Source organism: Amblyomma mixtum, chromosome 2, assembly GCF_055824585.1.
Source record: "Amblyomma mixtum isolate Tamu chromosome 2, ASM5582458v1, whole genome shotgun sequence".
In the NCBI taxonomy this organism is placed as follows: Eukaryota; Metazoa; Arthropoda; class Arachnida; order Ixodida; family Ixodidae; genus Amblyomma; species Amblyomma mixtum.
The window spans coordinates 299,063,645-299,085,710 of NC_143013.1; the positions used below are offsets into that span (position 1 = coordinate 299,063,645).

At 50.0% G+C, this 22,066-nt stretch overlaps 1 protein-coding gene across 12 annotated transcripts in view; it reads right to left on the bottom strand.

Moving 5' to 3' along the window:
- Eph (Eph receptor tyrosine kinase) overlaps positions 1–22,066 on the bottom strand; it is a 255,410-nt gene that overhangs the window by 31,419 nt on the left and 201,925 nt on the right. For all 12 annotated transcript variants that reach the window (XM_089574614.1, XM_089574613.1, XM_089574615.1 and 9 more), the window contains exons 2-4: positions 16,007–16,086; positions 3,916–4,347; positions 1,252–1,483 (exon numbers count right to left, since the gene is read on the bottom strand). In XM_089574614.1, coding sequence (XP_089430740.1) covers positions 1,252–1,483; positions 3,916–4,347; positions 16,007–16,086 — 744 coding nt within the window. The remainder of the gene's footprint in view (positions 1–1,251; positions 1,484–3,915; positions 4,348–16,006; positions 16,087–22,066) is intronic.

Sequence of the window (22,066 nt, forward strand, 5' to 3'; positions counted from 1 at the left end):
GGGAACAAGGGGCCTCGTCTCCGGCTGCTCTTTGTTGTGCCAAGCACCGCGACAAGCTGGCGGGCATCATCTCCGACCCAAGCACGAGGAACCACTTTCGGCCTTTTCGTGACCTCGCTTTCCGGCCTCGAGCGGCGGGTGTCTTTGATTACCAGCAGATGTCGGTGACCCGCAGAAACCTTCGACTGGCCGGAGGCCATCACCTACCGCAGTCAACGCTACCTCGACAACCTTCTTTCCCTCAGACTCCACATGTGACGGGGGCGTGGCCCTAAGTGCAGTGGTGTGTTTGTGCGCACAAGTTTGTGTTGTTTGTGATCTGGGCCCCTCCCACCCCGGCGTGGGCGTCCTCAACCTAGGGAATTTAGGGAAGGCGAACAGTATAAATGTCGAGAACGAATGCGGCAGAGCAGCTCACTTCAAGCCTCATCTCAGAACTCACTACAGCCTCTCTTCAAGCCTCTCAGAACTCACTAGAGTCTCACTTCTAACCATGATGTAAAAAGATGTAAATAAACCCTCTTGTAATCTTCCTCCCATCACTTAACTCTTTCACTTGGCGGCACTCCTGTCCTGGTGGTGGTGGTGGGAACGGGTGTCGAAGCTTGACCACGGTTCCGTCAAGCGAGCAGCAGCAGCAGCAGCAGCGAGTTAGCAACGACTCCGAACCGACCCATCTTCGCCAACAACTAGGTGGCAGCGTCAACAGTATGCACACAATTTGTGCGTTGGTTTCCGCCCAAACCTAGGCTGCTTTTGAGTTATGCACCTTGCTCAGGCATCTACGCTGCACAGCCAGGACTCGCTAAAGTCTCTGCAAGTGCATGAAGTGTACCTGTTCAACGCTCGAAACGCAAGAAATCAGTAAACTTCGAGAAAGCTACAGAACCTACTTCACTGCGGGCGGATCTTACCCTGTAAAGAGTACTTTGCCACACGCTTACATTTGGTACGAAGAAGCGCCCTTACCGGAGCAATCAGAATATGAAAATAAATCTCTATAAGAAGCAGTGAGTTTATCCGCCGCAATAACGTAAGTAAAGAGCTTTCTAACCCTCGTTAGTGCTCTGAAATAAGCCGTCCCACCGAAGCCATATAGATTAATAATAGCAGGTGGTATCGCTGTTCCACGGAGCGACAGCATCTGCGGTTTGCTGACAAGTTTTCCACAATACTCGGTAAACAACAGCTATAAAAAAGAGAGAGAGAGAAACGGAGGACACGTAAGCACGGTGAGAGCGAGTGACTCACTCTGGCAGGAGTTCCCGACGGCGCGGTATCCCGGTATGCAGGCGCATCCGCCCGAAGGCAGCGTCCAGTTTCCGTCGCCCTTGCAGAGCATGCGCGGGGGCGAGCCGGCCACACGGGCGTTGGCCACGCACTGGCCCTCGGCAGTCACGATGGCCGTCACCTCGCTCGCCGTCGGCGTCTCCGGGAAGTGCGCCAGCGACGTCGTCACGTTCGGGCACACTATGTAGTACACCTGCGAGAATAGCAGCCGCCCGTAGTCACCCTCAACGCTGCGAGCAGCGAGACAGGGCATTCGGCCCGTACTCTGTGCCCTCATCTAGAACGGTGCAGATGAAATGAAAAAAAGGGCACTTTCTTTTTCTTTTTTTTTTAATCAGCCGTTTTCCGTCTAATCTGTTTCTCGCCTTTTTCGGCAATATATGCGAAACTGAAGACTGCTCTTTCGGGTTTTGGCAGTAAATAGGCGTTTTCATAAAAGCAGCAACAGGCGTTGATATGCTTTGCCGTACTAGTAGCGTGTCCCACCAGGCATCGGGTCCAGGAGCACCGCCGCAGTGCCGAAGGAGGAAGGAACGCGGGCCGGAGACGGGGAGTAGGGGAAGTGAAGGAAAAACTGTATTTACATATTTACATGATTATTTACAAAAAAAGGCAAACATGGTAAAAGCTGAGAAATCTCAGGGAAACGTTGAGCGTATCGCTCAGGGAGTCGCTCCGGGAATGGCTTATGTGGATACAGGTGTGACGGGAACACACAAAGAGAGTTGGGGGGGGGGTGTAGAAACACAACACACAACAGCGTGCCTCCGTTCCGGCATGTTGATTCTGAAAAAGATGCACTAAGGAAGGTCTCCGTTACTGAGCTATTGCTCCCTAATCTCCCTAATCCATTAGGATCAACGTGCTCAAGCCTCAGTCCACACGTTTGCTACCAAAAGTGTCACCTCACAAGATGTACACTGCATGCATATTCTCTTGGAACAAACTTTTTTAAACAAACAAACAAACCAAAAAACCTCGCAGCGTGAAAGGTCAAATATTCCTTTAAGAGGATATGAACACAAGTTACAACAAAAGTACTTATATGCAAGCGCCCTTCAAATATGGAGTCTCACAACATATCCTCTCCTTTATTCATTCTAGTCTTTCTTCCTCCTCTTCCGTAACACAGCTGACATAAAACAGTCATTCATGAGACGCAAACACAGGTTACCATCGATTTCTGCCTTCGTGTGCGGCGGTCCGCACCCAGAAACTGCCGAATGTCCGTAAGCTCGTTAACAAGAGGCAAGAGGAGATGGCGTGAGTCTGTGTAATGCGGTCTGTAGAATACAACGTCGGGAGACAAGTACAGAAATTGACGAAAAACTATTAACAAGGAAGTAAAGGAGAAGAAAATTAAAGCACCCTTCCACTTTTTTATTATCGCAATTAAAGAATTACCGAGGAAAGTCAGCACTCTAACGAGAAAAAAAAAGTACACTTCAAGGGGTCAGGTGCATCCGATTAAAAAGAAACGCAATTTTGTTGCAATCACGCTCATAACCTAGTTAAAGGGCCTCGTTAGGACAATTAAGAGGCGAGATTTTAAAAAATAATAAAAGAAAGCTCGGAACTGTTCGCTAAAATGTTACAACCAAAGGCGGAAAAAAGGAACAACCATCAAGCTAGCTGCCATGGTTTGCGCTGCAATTAAAAAGACCTTCCGCTGCTTTGCTCAGAACCTCTAATTACGTTTAGAGATTCAATTACCATTAATACGTCGTCCTCGACCGGTGCTCAACCCTGCGGTCTGTTCAGTTTCTTTCTTTTTCTTCTTCCTAACTTTATCTCATTAAAATTTTGAGCGCAGGTATAGCGGCTCCAAACAGCCCACGAGTTTGCAGAAAAAAAGGGGGGGATTCCCTCCTGGGATTTGGCAATCGATAACACTCGCGCATCATTTTCTAGGTGAGTGCACAATACAGAACCACAGACGTACATCTTGCTTCACTTGATTTTCTGCTTGCGTCGCACAGTAAATGCGGGCATAAACATAGTAAATACGGGTTGAAAACACTGTTTATTTTATGCCATATCAATGGTAACCTAACTCAAACACTATCAGACGTTGCTTTTCTCATAGGTGAATGTCGTATACAGATCGATTTTTAAACATCGTAAACACTGTCTTGTGGTCCGTGAAATAATTGGGTACACGGGATACACTTGCAAGCGCAGACGTCGTTTCAAACACTAAATCTATGCAGTTTTTGCGCCAGTTTGTTATCATGTCCCCAGAAGTAACTAGACAGAAACGCCTGACACGAGCTGACACGACGCCAACTCCCTCTCACTGGCTGCAGCTGGCGCGATGCCTCTCTCTCGAGAACCTTGGCTTTCCTCCTCTCTTCCCAGCTGAGCTGTAGCTGTCGCTCTGCAAACACTCTCTATCCCGACGGTTATGCTCCTCTCTTCCCGACTGCAGCTGTTCCCGCCAATCATGTTCATTTTCCCGCCACTCCTGAATGCAGGTTGTATATGGGGTCATAAGTCCGTGTTCGATCTGCATTGACTCACTATTAGGTTTTCAATCACAACCCCTCCCTGGTCTTGGAGCGCAAACATATGCATTCTATTCCTCAGCTTAACACAGACACGACCCGCGTTCAACGGCTGGCTCACCTTGACGGCGATGAGGGATAGGCAGGCGCCCTGGTCCCGGAAGGCGAAGTAGACGCCCTTCTTGGTGACCGGCACTGAGCGCACTTCGGTGTTGATGATGACCTCGGCGTTGGACGTGAAGCGGCCCTCGTCGGCGGCGATGCGGTCCACGGGTTTGTACGACTCGGGCTCCCAGGGCGGGGGCTCGCGCGTGGCCGCGTCGAACTCGTAGTAGAGCAGCGAGAAGGTCTCCTTGCAGGAGAGCGCCATGCCCGGAAAGAGGTTGCAGTCGCGCATGCTAAACTTGACCTCGACGTAGATGCGGTGCGCGGGGCCCCGCTCGATGAACGGCGTCCATAGCCAGTTGTTGACGCTGTCGTAGGCCACGTCGCACACCACGTACGAGCGCCAGTTGATGCCCTGCTCGAAGTTGGTGAAACTCTCCTCCACCCACTGCGAAGGAAAGAAGAAAGATAACATTTTACATACGAGTTTTGAGGTGGATACTTCGCATTGCCGATTTCTCGCTGGGAGAACGGCGCGCCTGCTAGGTGGACTTCACCGCAAAATTTAGCGTCGCCTCATAAAGTGACTTCACCGCGATACACATGTGCAATCAGGTGAATGGGTACGTCAAACCGACCACTACTGGAGTTTTACTGTGTACGTTTGCTAACAAGCCTTCCTTCTTCCTTCCAGATATTTGGGAGTGCCAATATATCATAAAACAATCATGCAATGTCTACAGTTTTTTTATTTACATGAAAGAACGCAGTAGCAATAAGAGAAAGCCATGAGAGGGAGGAAGAGAGAGAGAGAAACTAATATTCATAAGGAATAAAGAGGGAAGGGGAGGCACAGAACTTATTCAGAATTCCCATCATGCAGTTCTATCGAAATTTTTTTCGTAACACAAACGGCTACAAACACTTGAACAGCTGTTCCTAAAGCGGATTTGCTCAAATCAAACAAGCGACAGCAACTTCTTTTTCGCACGCAATATAGCGGCTTTGGCAGCTGCTTGTAGCCAGACGCTTCCGTCAAAGCAATTATACTACGCGGTTAAATTATGAAGACAATAATAGAGTGCCACTTCACGATTTGCAAACCATTAATAATCGACAGCAACGCCCACCTATACAGCCGGAAACACAATTTCTCAGCGTAAGAGAAAAAGAAAGAAGATGTAAGAAAATAAAATGCCGCTAGAGCCAAAAGAAAAATAGCTTGAAAGAAAGAACGGTTGAGGCCCGTCATCTGTTTCGAAATTGCCTGCATAAGTAAGGGTCCAGGACGTAGATAACGTCTGAACCCCTTCACTGTCAGAAGAACAACCGGCGGCAGTCTCGGAACTTGAAAGTATCACTGTTATACAAAAATATAAACAAATAAGAAATGGACACAACAAAACAAAAACGTACGGACGTCTCCAACTCTGCCAATTGTCCTCTTTCCTTTTTTTTTTGTTTAATGCGGCACTCCGTGTCGTAGAATAGTTTTTTTTTTCCTTTGCTTTCGGGCATTTCTACGTTGTTGTTTTTTTTTTATTTCTTCAATATTACCACTGCCAGCCCGACACTTTCATAAAGAGCGCCTCGAGCCCAGACCACGCAAGGCGACAGACTGTCAAGAGGGGGCCCCCAAATGAAATCAATGACAGCCGCCAAACGAAGCAAGCGGGCTCGGTCGTTTAGGAGAACGGCGAGATAACTACGAGGCGATAGAAAAATAAACGGAAGACGAAGAACAGAAACGACAGCTCACTTTGAAAAGATACGAAGGGAATAAGCGGGGCGCGAGTAAGGCTTTTCGTGCCGGGCACCTCCCCGAATGGGGCGACGGAATATGTACAGAGTGCAAAAAAAAAAAAAAAAAAAAAAAAAAAGAAAAGAAACTAGGGAGAAGACGAAACGAACTGACAAGATACATAAATGAACGTTGCGACACACACTTGAGCAAGGCGCGCGGCGGACGCGGGAATTACCATAATTTCAATCCCCGTGTGTGTGTGCGCGCGCGCGTTCTTGGGACGACGAGGCAGACGTGGTTGTTACAACGGCGCGCGAGAGAATTCAATAACACGTGCCCGCCAAACGGCGTGGAGGGAACAGCGCAAGGACAAATGAAGATAGAAAGAAAAAGAAAAAAAGCGGCAAGACCGACTTGAGAAGGAGTATCCGGTAAAACTGATGAGACAGTTTTCTAAGGCTCTGAGGAGGGGGACCAGGAATGTGAAAAAAAAAGAGAAATCCGAGGCTTATCGCGTTCAAGCAGGAAATAACGCCTTGTCTGTCGTCAAAAAAAAATTTAAAAAATCGCAAATTATATTAGAAGTACATTTTCAGCCACACTCGCTCATTTTGGAACTGTTACGCAGGAGATTTGCCAGAAGTGAGCCGTTACACGCCGTCAGGTTGACGTGACAATACTGCGTAGTCGCAATTTATCCTTCGCATTGAACTACCGGCTGTCACTGCTAAAAGAGCAACCGCATTCGGCGCTCATTTTAGTACACGTGACCTCAGGCTGTGCTTCACGTCATGACAACATACACGCGAAGGAATGCGGGAGGCGTCTGCACATTTGTACTGCAATTGAAGACCCCTTACCAACAATATTAACACTGTAAATGTGTTGAAATCATTACTCCATGACAAAACGAATTTCATCATATACTGCTAACGCAGCGCAGTTATTCTCCCTATAAAGTGTGGGTTCAAAATATGAAGGCACAGATTAGAGGAACAAAATAATGACTACAAAGTCTTGGTTAATAGTTATCGCTATGAATAACTGACTATTCATCAGAACTGGCTTCTCTAATGATGTATTCCAATAGGCGATTACAAACATGTTTCCTTGCTCCACTAAACCGAAGAGCGTGTTTGAATAGGTAATTAATTTAGACCCAGATCCTGAGTTCCTTAGATGGTCCTTAGACTCCCCGGAAATCTATCTTGCTCCTTCGCGGATTCGGAGAGCTGCTCCGGATCGCAGACTGGAATACTCCATAACACACGAAATAGCTTAGCACTATGAGGTTCGGTTGCACACACCAAGGACGGAGGTCGAATCCCGACTGCGGCGTATCTCTGGGGCGTTAAAGACCCCACACCACCACCAACTGTTCCCATAGGCATGGCTGCTACTGGTAGCAATTTGTGCAGTGAAGGTGATGGCTGGGTTAAATAGTGCTGAATCCTCTCCCAAACTCCCTCCATTTATTTTTTTCCTGCGTCCACATTCTCAATTTGCCCGCGCCTGCGATGAAGAGCTAACGCTTTGTAAAGAGAGCTAGAACAAGATCACTATGAACGACTGAATAAGCGCACCTTTAAATTAGATGTTCCTTTGAAAATGAAACAACACACCCAAATGTACGCAGCCGACTTGAAGGTAAACTCGATTTTCGTTTTCCGAACGCGAGAAAAATTGGGAGACTGATATGCAAAAAGAAAAAGCGCAAGGCAAGCCAGTGAGCAAGCGAGCACATATTTCGAAGGGCACGCCTACGAAGTGGTTTCTAAAGTCGACACCACAACGTTTGGCAGCGCGAAAGGGGGGCTGGGGCGCCCGAAGCGCTGAAGATTACTCAATTTCCTCAGGCTTGGAAATAAGTTTCTTCGCGACGGTGTTGCCGCCACACAGCTTTTTTTTTTTTTCCTTATTTTTTTCCCCCGGGAAAAAGCTAGTTGTTGGCTGAGACGAAAACGAGCTTTTCCTGTTTCCCCTCCACGGTTTCGACTTGAGTTACGCCGAAGTTGGCAGCGCGGCTCTCTCTACAGAATCGCGAGTCAGCAGAAACAGAAATCGATGGGAAAGGTCAAACAATTGGGGCTCTCTCCTTCTTCAAACTCGTAGACAGTACCTGGTTTGTGACGTTCCTTTCCAATTCAATGTTTAGGAGAAATTAAAACCAGACACGGATTTGTATTCATTACGCGGTAGGACGCTGCTCCAAACTTCGACCTGACTGACTGCCCCCCAAACACCTCTCTGATAACAGCTACATGAAAACATCGCGACATGTTTTAGAACAAAGTTGGAGACACTGCACGAACCTCCTTGTTCCTCTTTTAACAGGGAGAGAGAGGGAGAGAAATTCTGCCAGACAAGCTCCGGCCGTGAGGCGGTGGTTCGCGGTGCCAGGGGTCAATACGGTTCGGCCGTATTGACGCCAGCAGCGCAGTTACACAGGGACAAGGAACTTGGCGCACAGAGGGAGATAGCGGGAGGGGGGGGGGGGGGGGGGGGGGTGCACTGCGGCAACCAGGGGACCAGGGCAGCGCCACGTTCGATTCGCGGCGGCGGGAAAGGAATCCCAGGCATGATGAAAGAAAGGGCCGCGGATGAAAGAGAGAGAGAGTGAACATGGAGAAGCCATCCTGCGCAGGGCACCACCGCCAACTGGAAGTCGTCGTCGTTCGTCGGTGACGCCGTTGGGAAAGAAGGGTGCTGCTGCTCAGCGGGAGGGGGGACAACAGGCAGACGGGTGAGGCAGCCAGAAGAGAAGGAGGAAAAGAGGGGGCGGGCGGCGGGTCAAGCGGAAGCGGAAATGGCCGGTCGCGTGGCGGAAACGGCTTCCGCCGAGACGAGGGCGGCAGACTCTAGCCCTGGCCTGCTCTTCGCTCGGCATCGTGGCTGGGGAGCTAGGTGGAGGAGGGAAAGGGGAATGCAGTCTCGCTCCGGTCTCCGCGCCCCCAACGCTTGCAATCGTCGCAGGCGCGCAGAACGGGTCTCGAGACTCGATCGCGCTATCGGCCCGCGCGATCGTTTAGAAAACTCGCGGTCTCCTCTGCAGCCCTCTTTTCCTCCTCACCGTCACTCATTTCTTCTTTTTACCGCAATGCGAGGGGAGAAAGTTTATATGCCCTGTCCTTATCGCAAGGAAATATTGCGCCCTTGCTCCCTCTCTGCGTTCGGTTACCTCTCGTTAATGCGGCGCTCGTTAGCGTTGATTCGTTAGTCTGACGGCGGTAGGTGGAGGAAACGACAAAATTACGCAGATCGAAAGGAAAGGGAACAGAATCGATGAAGCAGAGTCAAAACCGGAAGTGACGCATTTGGCTTGTCAGATGGGGGAGAGGGAGTAAGACAGCGTTTGCTAGTGAAAGCGACTGTTACAGCGAGAAGCGAAAATACAGGCAGCGTTAAATAATGGCCGCAAATAAATCGCGTAAAGCATTGTATTGTGGATTGAAAAGAAAGCATTGCCAGTGCAGTCCAGATTAGTACATCAGAGGAGGTACACTTTTTGTCCTTGATTCATTAACTGTCGCTAAGGCACGCAGTTGCGTTCATCGCATATATTATGGAGCGGATGAATATGAATTCGCACACATATATCTCTTTTTCATATGCAAACACAAACCATCACCCTTCTGTCTTATTTCTCGCCTTTTTTTAATTTTTTCTCCCAGCCCTCCGAATTCCACTTTATCCGTCTTTTCCAATAAACCCGTGAAACATGTTTGCGCACTGTTAACCGGCACATCATTACGCTCACCTGTAGCACAACCAATACTCTGGACAACCGTTTATTCAAGTTCCAGCTTACACATCACGCTGCCCTTATTCTTCATGTGCTGCGCCAGCACCGTAGCGCCACGTGACAAGGAAAGCGAAGCACACGGAAGAATACAACCAAACAGAGGCATCACAACACAAAGAGTGGGATAAGGCGGAGCAAATTAGGAAAAGAAGCCGCGCAAGTTCCCTCATGGCCTCGTCGAACGCCGCCTCTCCCCGAGGCAGTACACCTCAACACCGAGAGCGTGTGCAGTGTGCAAAGAACACAAGAACAAAGGGAACAAGAAGCGAGCCCACCGACCAGAGCGTCGATGAAGCCGGGCGTCAAACAACGCGGTAAAGCCCAGACGGGGGAAGTAGAAGGAGAGCGAAAGAGAACAGAACGTCACCAATAAGCCTACACTCGCTCCACGTAATTGCGAGAGGGCAGCAGAACGAACGAAGTAGAACGCAAAAGGAAAAAAAAAAGAGAGAGAGAGACCGAGAAGCCCGAAGGTTCACGAAGCTCCCCAGAATGATGTAAGGGAGGGTAGCGGATGGCACGGAAAGAGAGGGAGAGGGTTAAGGTATGAAAAGCGTGACAGAAAGAAGGCAGGGCGGCGGACATACAACGCACAAAGGCAACCGAGCAGGAGAAGCAGGGGCGGAGGTCAGACCAAGAAGCAAGTCTTGGCGGAGGACGACTCCCAGGCTTGGTCGAGACGGGGCCGGACACGAGATGAGGTCCAGGGCAAAACAGCAAAAGCAAACAACTCCATGCCAAGAGAGAGGGAGAGGGAGCAACTCCCTGCTGCAAAGTAAGCAGAACACAACGGTCCTTCTTTCCCTTTCCCCTTCCTGGTGTCTCAGAAAGAACGTCACAGCAGCGCCTAGAATCGGCGAACAAAGTGGCAAAACGATGGGCTTCTCTGCGAACGAACGAGAAGCAACATAAAAGGAATAACGAGGTGTGGGGACTTCCCCGAGGAAAGCAAAGCAACAAAAAAAAAGGCTCTAATCGGAAACAAAGGATGAAAGAGATAACAGCCAAGCACGGGCATGGTATGGAAGCAAGAAAACTGCATAACGAGCATTTTTCTCGTAATTGGGCGAGACTAAAAGCAGCTAACAAGGTCCCTCGCACTTCTGGCTGCCTTTGTCCTGCTTCTTTTTTATCTTCTTGTTTGGTCCATCTTCCCGCGAAAGCACGTAGCTGTACGGTAGCAACAGCTGCCGTGGATTGGGACGCAGTTAACCTTGCTCGCTTTACCTTTTCTTTCTATTTCGCAAGACGGCGTGCGAAGCTGCCACTTCTGCCCTCTACTATTTTATCCAGAGTTAGAAATGCCATACACGAAACAGCTCCGTTACGACCAGCCAGTGTGTATTTTGGCGACGGGACAGACAGAAATGAACAAGTCACATTACCAGCCACTGGACAACTTGACCACTCCTAAACACCTTAACCACGCTTCTTTCTCCTCCTCTCGACCGGCAACAAATTTCCGTTGTGCGTCTCCAGTGCGCAGAAAGCTGAAGGAAGAATGCGGTCATAAGCCAAAACCGGATAAGCCGTAAAAGCTTATTCTGTGCACGATGCCACGGCAAGTCCCTAGGAAAGAAAGAGCACGAAAACAAAGACCCGGAGAGGCTGAGAAACGGAGACGCAAGACCCGTGGAAAAGTGAAGTCATACCGAAGGAGAGAGGGGGAGAAAGGACAAAACAACGACCAACCGCGACACGAACAAAGAGGGCGACACTATAAAGGCAAGTCAGGGACAGTCCGACGTTGTTCAGCTAAAACACTAAAGCAGCACAGTACGAAATACAGGTATAAAGGGCAGGGCGGCATTAAACGGCTCCTCTGAAGACTTGGAGACCAAAAGAGCACACGGGAAAGCATACAAACAAAAGACGGTCGAAGGAGGGGGCGTCTCCAAACGGTTTGCGAGACCGCAATCGGCGAAACGATGATGGTCGCGTCGAAACGAGACACCGCGGGTCGAGATGGCAGTGCGCGCCTTTCTTCTACCTGAGCCGCGGCCGCAAGAAGATAGCGGCGGCCGACGAGCCGAGTAATGACACTGAAAGGGCGTTTCCAAGCCGGACGATACCGCTTCGCTGTCGTGTGTGCTACGGCATGCGTTTCTCCGCTCTGCCTTCGAGGTGCTTTCTCTCAAGTGCACGTGCAGCCAGGATGCGAAAGAAAAGTACTTCGGACTCGCTGACGCTTACTGCCTGCTCAGTGCCTGTCCCTACAACGCTGTCCCTACAGCAATGTCCCTACAGCAATGTCCCTACAGCAATGTCCCTACAACAAATGTCCCTACAACAAATGTCCCTACAACAAATGTCCCTGCAACAAATGTCCCTGCAACAAATGTCCCTGCAACAAATGTCCCTGCAACAAATGTCCCTGCAACAAATGTCCCTACAACAAATGTCCCTATAGCGATGCCCGTACTCCGGGGTGCATATGGAACGTTTCGTTTTATTCTATACCGAATTAACTAGGGTGATGAGCACGAAAAGGAATGGATAACACCAATAACTTTGTCAAATAGCTCGTAACAGCAGACAGCATGCACCCAGTGTGTAGGTACACAACGCGCGCAAATGCACGGTGCGCCGACTCGGAAGCCCCGGAAACAGATGCCCCGAAATCAGCACACTACACTCACAAAAACAAAACGACTAAATGACAAAGCTCGATTACAAGTCAGCATGAAAATACCCGAACATTCTACGGTGGTGCAACGCAGGCTTCTTCTGAACGGAAGCGCAAAATCCGGGAACGGGAAAGGGAGAGACGACGCACGGAACGTGGAGGACGACGCGGGTACGGAGGGAGGCGAAGATCGAATACTACCTAGCCATGACCGGAAGCCGCGCTGTATGCTAATCTCCGACGAGCCCGCGCCGCCGTGGCCAACCCCAAACGAGCGTCCGGATACGCCGTCACCCGAGATATAAATCGCCAGCCGTCCCCGGCAAGCGGTAGCAGAATCAGGGCTTCCCAAGGAAGTCGGGATCAAACGCTCCCTGCCGGGCTAAAACCCGGACAACTAGCGCGGCGCATCCTCAGAGCCCTTCCCGGCTGAGCGGCGAATTTCCCCGTCCGCTCTTTTCCCTTTCCTGCCTCCCTCTCATCCTCCCGCACTCCCAACGGCGCAGTGCCGTGCGCGTGGTTCTCGCTCGTGCGCAGAAAGAGAGCGCGCGCCCGCGCAATAAAACCGGCATTTTTATGGCCGTCACGGGCCTGTTAATGGCCGCCGATAAGCTCGAATTACGTGATTTGTCGCTATCGCACGCGACCGACCGAGCGCACCCGCCATGCAGGATTCGGTCAAATTCAAAACGGCCGCAGCCGCCGTTCCGGCATGACGCCTTCTTGCCGCTGCGCCGCAGTGCGCCCGGCCACTGCGGAGAAGCCCGCCTCTTGTAACACCCCCTTCTTTTCCCTTACGTGGCCGCAATGGAGCGACGCGTGAACGGCGCGTCGCCGTTAAGGGCCCCTCATTGAGTCATCGGCCGGGGGAGACGGCTGTCGGTAGCGAGGTGCGGGAGCGATACGGCACCACGTAACTAGTTTTTCTCCCCACCCGTCCCGTTACCACCATTCATACTCACGCGCGTGCCAGCGCCGTGACTTGTGGTGCCGATGCACACGAGTCTGTACGGCCAAAGTGACGGCACAGTTTCCCCACCGAAACGGGCGTGTCCACAGCGCACGGCCACCAAACAAGAGAGAAAATTGAACCGAAAACTACTCCGACTCATTTCATAATCAACCGAGTTTGATAAACACCGTCATAAGAGTCATAAAAAGCGTCATAGCTCCCCTCAAAAAACTGCGCACCATACATATAAGTTCCTGACCACTGTACCGGTAGCTGACGGCGTCAGTACAACACCGTCGACTAACGAATGTAAACTGGGCCTCGGCTTTTGTCTGAGGCAATCTTTCAACCATAAAAGCAGACGCCCCAACAGTTCGCAATGTCGACGAGAGTGCAGCGAGCCTCAGCCGAGTTAACAACAACAAAAGGACCAGACCCTGGGCAAGACGGCAACGAAAAGAAGAAATAATGCAAGCCTGACGACAAGCAAGAGAAATACAGCGACGGTTCCAGCAACTTCTCGAGTGCGGGCGCCTTGTCTTGTCTTCCGTCCCTTGCGTACACAAGGCGCAAGGAGCGTGCGCGGACGGAGCAGTTCGTGGAAGAACAAAGCAAATAAGCCTCACGTGCTGCTGCTCGCCGAGAAGTACCGCTTTTAGCGCGCGTCCACCGCTCTTGGGTAAACGCGTCGTACCGCAACGAGGAACGGTTGTGAAAACACGGCTCCGAGAGGCGCGCGGTAAATAGGGACGCCGAAGCAAAATTAAGACACGGCGCCGACACGGGAACCTGAATCACCGGGCAGGCGACGGAAAATCGGAACGACAAAAAGAATGCTATAGTGCGAAAGCGATCAAGCACGTGTGTACTGCGACTATAGCGACTCCTGACTGCTTCTTTAGGTACTTAGTGAAGAGAACAGTTTCCGTTAAAGCCCGATTACTCCCTTCTTTGCGTTTTGAACTGCACTTGAACGCGTCATCGTCGCAGCGCGCAGCTGTATTTATAAGATAAAATATGGTCTTCTGAGTGTAAGTTCTGGTATCAAGGTTCTAGCTGACTTTAGAAACACTCGGCAGTGTTTGTGGCTCTCTTTCTGACCAAGCAATACAGAGTAGGCACCTTCAAGCAAGCCACGGGAGCATGTTCACGCAGCAATACAGAAGAACAGCTAACGTAAACAAATCTAACGTAGACGTCTCCGTGATAATCGAAACAAGAAAATCTGCTCAGTAATTCCGGCAGGCACAACCAGCTGAAAAAGAGTCTAATCAGACGAAGAAAAAAAGCAAGCTACGAGGAGACAATAACCACGCTGACGAGAGCAAACACGTGGAAGCGCCGGCACGGGCTTGTACGAGGCATGAGAGAAAGAAGGACTTTAGCGAATGCCCGGTAACCAAACAGACAAGCCAGGCGCGCAGCGAGGGCCGACTACAATGCCGAGAGAAAACAAAACAACGTACGCTCGGCTAACGACGACGGCAAAACACCCCTAATTTGGACGAATTAAAATTTGCATCACAGAGGCGCGCCGACGGCACCAGATGTCCGCTTCGGTTCGCTCGGCTTGCTGCCTTGATTGGAGACGTAGCCAGCGGGCCGTGCGCGCAGACGGGGAGGGAGAGAAGGGATGGGGGTGGCAAAGGCGGTGTCACTTATTTAGCCGCGCAATTTGGCTGTCCACAGCTGGATACCGCTGTACAGGCTACATGCGCATCGCCACCGTGTTGGCTTTCCTAAGTCGACACGCCACGCCGGCTTTCTTTGAACGGGCTATTCCGCACCGCTTCTCTCCAAGCCCTGCCCCCTTTCGACTCTTGTTCGTCGGGCGACTCGAATGTGCGCACGGCGAAACAATGCCTGTCGCATAGTTTGGCCGGGTAAATGAAACTAACGAGTCGCAGAAGCTCTGCGCATGCATGACAAAAGAGCGAAACAGCGCATCCGTGTGAAAGGCCGACGGATCCGCCAATGCCTCTTTTTTTCTCAGCGCCCTCTCCAGAAGCAAGGCCTAAATGTAGACGCTAGGGCACCGTCTGTTTCATATTCCCATTGATGGTGCCCGGTTGGGAAGCGCGGCTCGCGCTCCCAGGCTTATTTTGTTCAGCATGCGCTTTGGTTGGCATTGGCATTGTAATTTCTTTGAGAACGTATTACCATTCGTTTACATTTAGAGGCGGAAGTGTCTATCGAAATGCTAAACGGTTTACAGTGCACCGCACAATGTGAGACTGAAAGAAAAAGAGTGACCCGTTTTCCTTTAAGCGTCACACTTATGCCTAAACGACGACACGTTGGCCAGCCTGTTTAAACAAAGCCCGCGCGGGTCGTTTCGGGTCAGCAAACCGGTGACCGAAGTCAAATATGACCTCCCCATTACTGCAGCGCCGCACTGGAAGCCAGGTTTCACATCTACACGGAATACCAACGTAAATGAATTCGCAGTTCATTTGAGGAGTACTGTTTTGGTTTATTTCAGTGTGAAAATGCACGACCTCGCGTAGTTCCTATAGAATGCTCCTATTCGCAAAGAAATAGCGTCTGATCAATGTGTATTATCGTGCGACTTTAAGATGTACGCAGAAGTTTACAGAGCAGAAAGAGCACGCGCATTTGCTATACTTGAATACAACTCAAAAACCAAGCGGCTTTTCCCCGTCAAATAAACCCCTTCCGGCCAATGGCGTCGGCCGATTCTCATGAGCTTGCTTGCGTCACAATGTACGGAGAAGTGACAATACAGGGAGGCGACTATCCCTGACCATGGATGGAGGGAAGTATACCCTTTCATCTGTCACTACCTGCATTGTCACGCTAAATCGGCCGACGCCACTGGCTCGAAAGGGGTCCTTTGAAGGGGTAAAGCCGTTTCGTTTTAGAGCTGTATCCGACTATAGCCATAAGTTAACTCAAACCAAGGCGAATACTTCACAGTAATAGCGCAGAGTACATAAATTGACTCGGGCATTCACGAACTTACCCCTGGGGTCCTTGCTTGTGGTCCGTAGGGATACCGCGTCCAGTTCAGGATGCTCTCTGTCGTTGTGTCAAGAAGAACGACTGCAAAGAAAAGAAGAAAAAAAAGGCCATGTTAGAAGGAATAGGCTAAATACGAAGCCCAACAAACAACTCGGTTGGTGTCCATGGCTAGAATGAGGGTTCCCATGTGAGCCACCAACAGCGGGCTGCTTCGCCGGTCTCGTGCAGCAGTGATATTGGCGCATTACGAACGATTCATTAAAAAAAAAAAGAAAGTCAAACTTCTGTCACAATCACACGAACTTCGAAGTTAGAAATACAGAATTTACTGCGCTGTATACGAAATGAAAAGAAAATATTGTCACGTTGTAGTGACGGCAGTCCAGCGGTGAGGAAGACAGAAACAAGACTTGCAAACGAAGCTCTTTATTTGGGCTGACTTGCGCCCGCAAAAGAACTAAACAGCACGGAAGCGGCGTAAGCAACAAACGTGCTTGTCAGTCGTCGAACTACGAATACCCGCCGCTTGCTGCATCGATCGCTCAATTCAAATCCGGCAAGTAAACTTCGAGGTAACAGGTCATAATCAACTACAGTAATCTGGAAAAACGTAGATGCAGTTCTTCATGGCTGTGATCGATAGAGATTAGGCTGGTCGCTTCTCGCGTCAAGAACAAAAATGATAACACCTCGTTCCTGCGGCCTTGAGCGCGAAAGAACGGACACTACAATGATACGTGGCAATATGCCCATCGCCAATGTTGGAGAAAAAGTTTACGCCAAGATAGGTCACCCTATTAGCAGTTCTTTACGTTAAACAGGGAAAGGTGCTATCGCATGCAGGCGAAAAGAAAGAAAAATCCAAACAAACAAACCCTCTTTCCCAAGCAACATCCCAATAATACGTCAAAATCACTCAGTAAAGTCTTCAGCAGCGCCTTTTAACAGTGGTGTAAGATACTCTGTCCGTAATACACACGGCAAATCGGTCACATTCGCCTAGCAAGCAAACGCACACATTTTGAAGTGAAGAAAAAAAACGCCAAGGAGGAAACGTATATGTTCTCGCCTCTGTCTTCTTGCGCCAACATTCAGAAACACGAAAACAAAACGAGCTTCTCTCCTTCGTTGGCAAACACGGTCGGAGTTAATCTTCCATATCTGGGCGCGAGCCATGAGGAGAAAGCGATCCCCTAAATTAGAAACGGATGGGGTCAACGCAAGGCGGCGTCCTGGAAAGCGGACACGCCCGGCTCACTCGGTCGCCGCGCCTTCAGAGAAGCCGAGCCCACTGCAAATATATAGACAGGGAGGGGGGTGCGCAAGTATAAGCCGCGTTATGAACGCGCCCTGCCCGGAGCGGCGGACACCTTACCCACGCATGCACACTCCGTGGGTGGCTCGAAGAGGAGGAGAAGGGAGAGTCGAGGTCTGGACTCGCGCAGCAGGCGCTGTCACCGCTGGTCGGCAGTCCAGTTTATCAAGAAACTCCATAGGCGTGATCAGTTCACGCGCAATGAAAAAAAGAAGCGGGAAAAGCAACGCAGTCGGGAGGAGTTCGTCATCTGCATATTTTCCTCGTTTGAAAAAGTGCGTCCCTCTCCACCGTCGCAGCCCCCCCCCCCCCCCCCCCCCCCCCCCCCCCCTCTATACACCCTTCACAACGTAACGCCACTGTAACGCGTAGCATGATTCTTCGCGGCGCGCGACCACCGGAGTTAATCGTAATCGCTTCCCAAGAAGAAAAAAAAAAAAAAAAGGGGGGGGGGGGGGGGGGAGGCGAGACGAAGAACAGAGGAGAGAGACGACGAACGAGAGAGGGGGGCCACACAGATATGCCTCGCTCTCGTCTCGCACATAAAGGCCCGGTCCGACACGCATGCCGGGGGTTGAAACCCAAATGAATGGACCTTCATTCCCAACCGCCAAGTCGGGGGACGATGTATGTACGAGCGCGAGCGCCCTCTGCCGTACAGTTCTCGCGCGATCACGGCTGCGTTTAATTGGCCCGGCGCTAGTAGCATTGTAAGCATGCTCTCTGCTCTCGCAGCGATTACGACGACGACGACGACTGCTTCGGAAGCAGTCGTATAATCACGGCGCCCAGGCAAGCAGCCCCGTTCCCATGGCAACCGTAAAACGAGTTTTATCTGCAGCTGCCGCGCGCTTAATGGAATCTCTGGGCAAAGTCTTTCGTTCGGCCCCGTCCTTTAGGGACAAAGACGCGAAAAGTTGCGCCGGTGGTCGCGACCAAACTTTGTCGCGTCGAAAAGAAATGTCATTTGCCCCAGGTGTCTTCGATTGGTCCCACAAAATCTGTGTGAAAATAACGTGCATCCTACAGTTTTGTGGCAGCCATTAAGGTTTATTTTATTTATTTATTTATTCAAAGTACCTACAGCGTCCATGAGGCATTATTGTAGGGGGGTTATTACTATATACAATAACAAATGCGAAGAAGATATTGGAAAACATGTCAGCAAGGATAACACAACATATTAAAAGAAAATGAGCCGTCCCTACCACCAGTCAAGTCGCTTTATGCGCTCAAGCACATTGACTCCTTTACGTGTCTTAGAGGCTAGTGTTCTTGCATTGCCAGTTGCGACCATTCTTGCTATCTACCGCGCTCTTATTGCAAGACAACCGCGTGAACGCTCTATGTCAATATGTCTGAATTAGTTAAGCGCGACTGATCTATATTTGTTTTATTAATGCGTGAGGATTAGTGAGGACATGTCGCGGTCAACGGATTTCATGAAGCCCTAGGTGAAGCGCAAAAGTTATGCCTTCTCTGCCGACCGGACTGTCAGCAAAGTGCCTACCGTGGCAGGTGGCAGTTAAATTAATGATTGTTCACGAGAGGTTGACCGAGAAGAGCAACCTGGAGCGCCCACAGTGGCAGCACCTGCTATCCAGGGGCAGTGGCGCATCGATTAACCGCTCCACCACTGCGCCAGAAGTGGTACGAGGGCTCCCAGGGAACTCCCTGGGAGCTCCCAGGGATGTCCGATGTCGAGGCGTTGAAAAAGATGACGAGAACGAAGACATCAAGAAAGAAAAATTAAAGAAATTAAAAAGAAATCAGTGTATGGTTATTGAGCGTATAGTTCGTATCAGCGACCACTCACTCATTTCCATGGTGTCGCCCAAACAAGCACCATTGAGTTTTTTTGTTTTTTTTTCGTGATGATTGCATGGCGTATCCAGTCTTTTCGTTTTCTCCTTTTTATTTATTTACAGGTACTGCCAACCTTACGCAAGGTCTTGGGGAGAACTGGGTGGACAAATCAAGCAAAAGACTAACAAGATATTGAAATAAACGCACTTCAACATAACAACTTACTGCTGAAAATTACAGCCGCGCAAAGAAAGCGTATTACTTTATAGTTCTTGAATCAAAAGGGCACGGACCTCTTCCTTTGCACAGAGTCGTTACTGGCATATACTGTCTCTGTTCCCTTCGTTGGCTTTGTACCACATGCAGCGTTCTTTGTAACTGATATTGCGCACGAAAGTTCTCAAGCATAACTGTAGACAGGGAACAAAGTAAGGTGCGAAACACACCCTGTTCACTGTACAGTGCGGACATTGCTTGCAATTGCCCTTCCTTACAGTGGATAGGTGCGGGCGTGCGTGAGCATACTGTAGCAATACCGCACGTGATAATATACTCGGACGAGAGTGCATGAACAGGCACAAAACGTCTCCCGTTTGCTTGAGTTGTTTGAATAATGAGAAGTTTTAAAGTTTACGCACGCAGCTAAAGAAGAAACGATTCTCACAATGGACACGGCAAGCTATCTAGAATCGCCCACTGCTCCCGGCGACAAAGACCAGCGCGATTTTGTTTTTCCGCTTCAACGTTTCCGGGTGCACAAAATGACCGTTCACGCTTTCCGGCCACTCAGTGGCGGATACACTGCGGCGAGACGTAGTAGGCGCCGTTACAGTTTCCGTTGCCGATGCAGGGCACGTGAACAGTTTCTCAGCTAGAGCGCCTCAATCATTTTTAATGTTTTTTTGTTGTTTTTTTTTACAAAAGGGGCGGTGTAGGGGAAGGAAAGAATGGAACATGAAAGGAAACGTCACAATTTATAATGAAACACGATGTACGAGAAAGCGCGCGGTACGCCTTAATAACAGATTCTCAGATCTGAAAACGCTGCACAGTTTTCTCGAAAAGAAAACTCCCGGGCGTGGGGGGCAGCGAGGACGGCTCACAATATCTTGTGGTGAGCTGAGAGAAGTAGAAATTAGACGTTGGCGCCAAAGTCGATGAGAAAACCAGCGAAATAAGGAATAAAAAGAGAATACAAAAGCGCTCGAACGATATATACGGGGCACGCGTGTGAAGTAAAGGAAACGAAGAGCTACAAAGGATAGCCTCTGCCTTACGGTCGCTCTATACATATTATATAACGGTATCGAAAAGTGCCCGAAATGACGGTCGTAAATTATGAACGGGGCGAACCTCTATTAATGCGTGAGCACGACTCCTCGGGAACGGAAGCAGAGCGGCCCCAGAGGCGCGAGCAGTTAGAGCACCTCCCCTGCCACCATACCTCCCGTCCGCCCCCGCCTCACCCCTGCAACTTCAACTTCACCGCATCGCACGTGGGCGCGGAAGGAAGCGTGCGACGCGGGAGACACTTGCCGGCGCCTGGCGCCTTACGTGCCCAGAATTCGCTGCGCGCAGCAGCTGGGACTGAAGGCACGGGTTTCGTACATTGTGTGTGCGGGATCCGCCTAGAAGATGGCAGAACCCGTGCTTTCAGAATTTAACTTGGCTTATCTTTTGTATATTTTCTTACTGTTTTGATCCCAACCAATTTTTTCATTCCAAAACTGTTGAGACCAACTCAAGCATTAACATATTTAACAGCGTATATTGGTCAGATGGTACTTTCTTTCGGAAGCGGCTGAAGTCTTGTTCGAGAGTAGAAGTTGCATTGTTCTTTTTTCTTTCTCACAAGACATCAGCTTGCTGCATTCGAAATGCCAAGCACAGTACCCAAGTACAGTCGTACCGACATTATGCTTGCCTTGAACATCGCAGTAGCATTTTTACTTTTTTTTTATTTTACAAATGCACATCTATCCACATGATGCGCAAACTTATGTCAGCCCCATGTTAGCAAACGTAAAGAGCGTCGAAATTTCGCACTTTTTCTAGCAGTTTCCATTACATGAACTGTAAGATAACGAAACTGTGCGACCGGCAGCGCCCATACAAATGCCGACAAGTTAAAAAGCACGACAACCCGATGCGTCGTCCAGGTTATTTCCTTACCACTCTCAGCATAAGCTTTAATTCGTCGGTTGATACCTCGACGCGTCGTCGCTCGATACGGTGAGTAACCTGGCACGAAAGCCCGGAGAAGAGAAGAACAAACACCTAGACCGACGCCCACTGCCACATTATGAGTCTCAACCGAAAAAGCTCTGGCACACATCGGCGCCTCCCTTATCTGGGGCGCCTCAACGGGACCGGCCCTGATCGCGATGCAAGACGTGAGCGATCAGCGCGAGACGAAAGTCGGGTCGGTGCGATGGTGCGCGGCGACGGTAACAAAACTGGGCGAGTATTGGGCAAAAAAGAGAGAGAGAGAGAGAGACAAAAGATAAGAGAGAGAAAATAGAGAAGAGACATGAGGCGCGAGTTGCTGCTTTAATGCGTCGGGCGTCACCCTGACGCCCCCGTCCACTTTAAGTAATGCGGTTATGGAAAATACCGCCTCCTATACTATATACATGCACATATATCTGCGCGATGGCACGCCTTGGCGTCTCTTCTGGTACTCCCCCCCTCCCTGCCTCAAGCCCCCACAGCCTTTCTTTTTGTCACTATATCTGCACCTTCTGGTCTGCACTTTCATTTTCCTTCGCTTTCCTTCTTTCTTTCTTTCTTTCTTTCTTTCTTTTTAGACACGCCAGCACTGATAACCGTTCGTTTTCTTCCTGCTCGCTTATGGGTGCTGCAAAGGCAATAAACTAAGTGCCACGGTGAACTGACAACAGAAGACGGAAACTACGTGTTATCACTGCACCACGTCCGGCT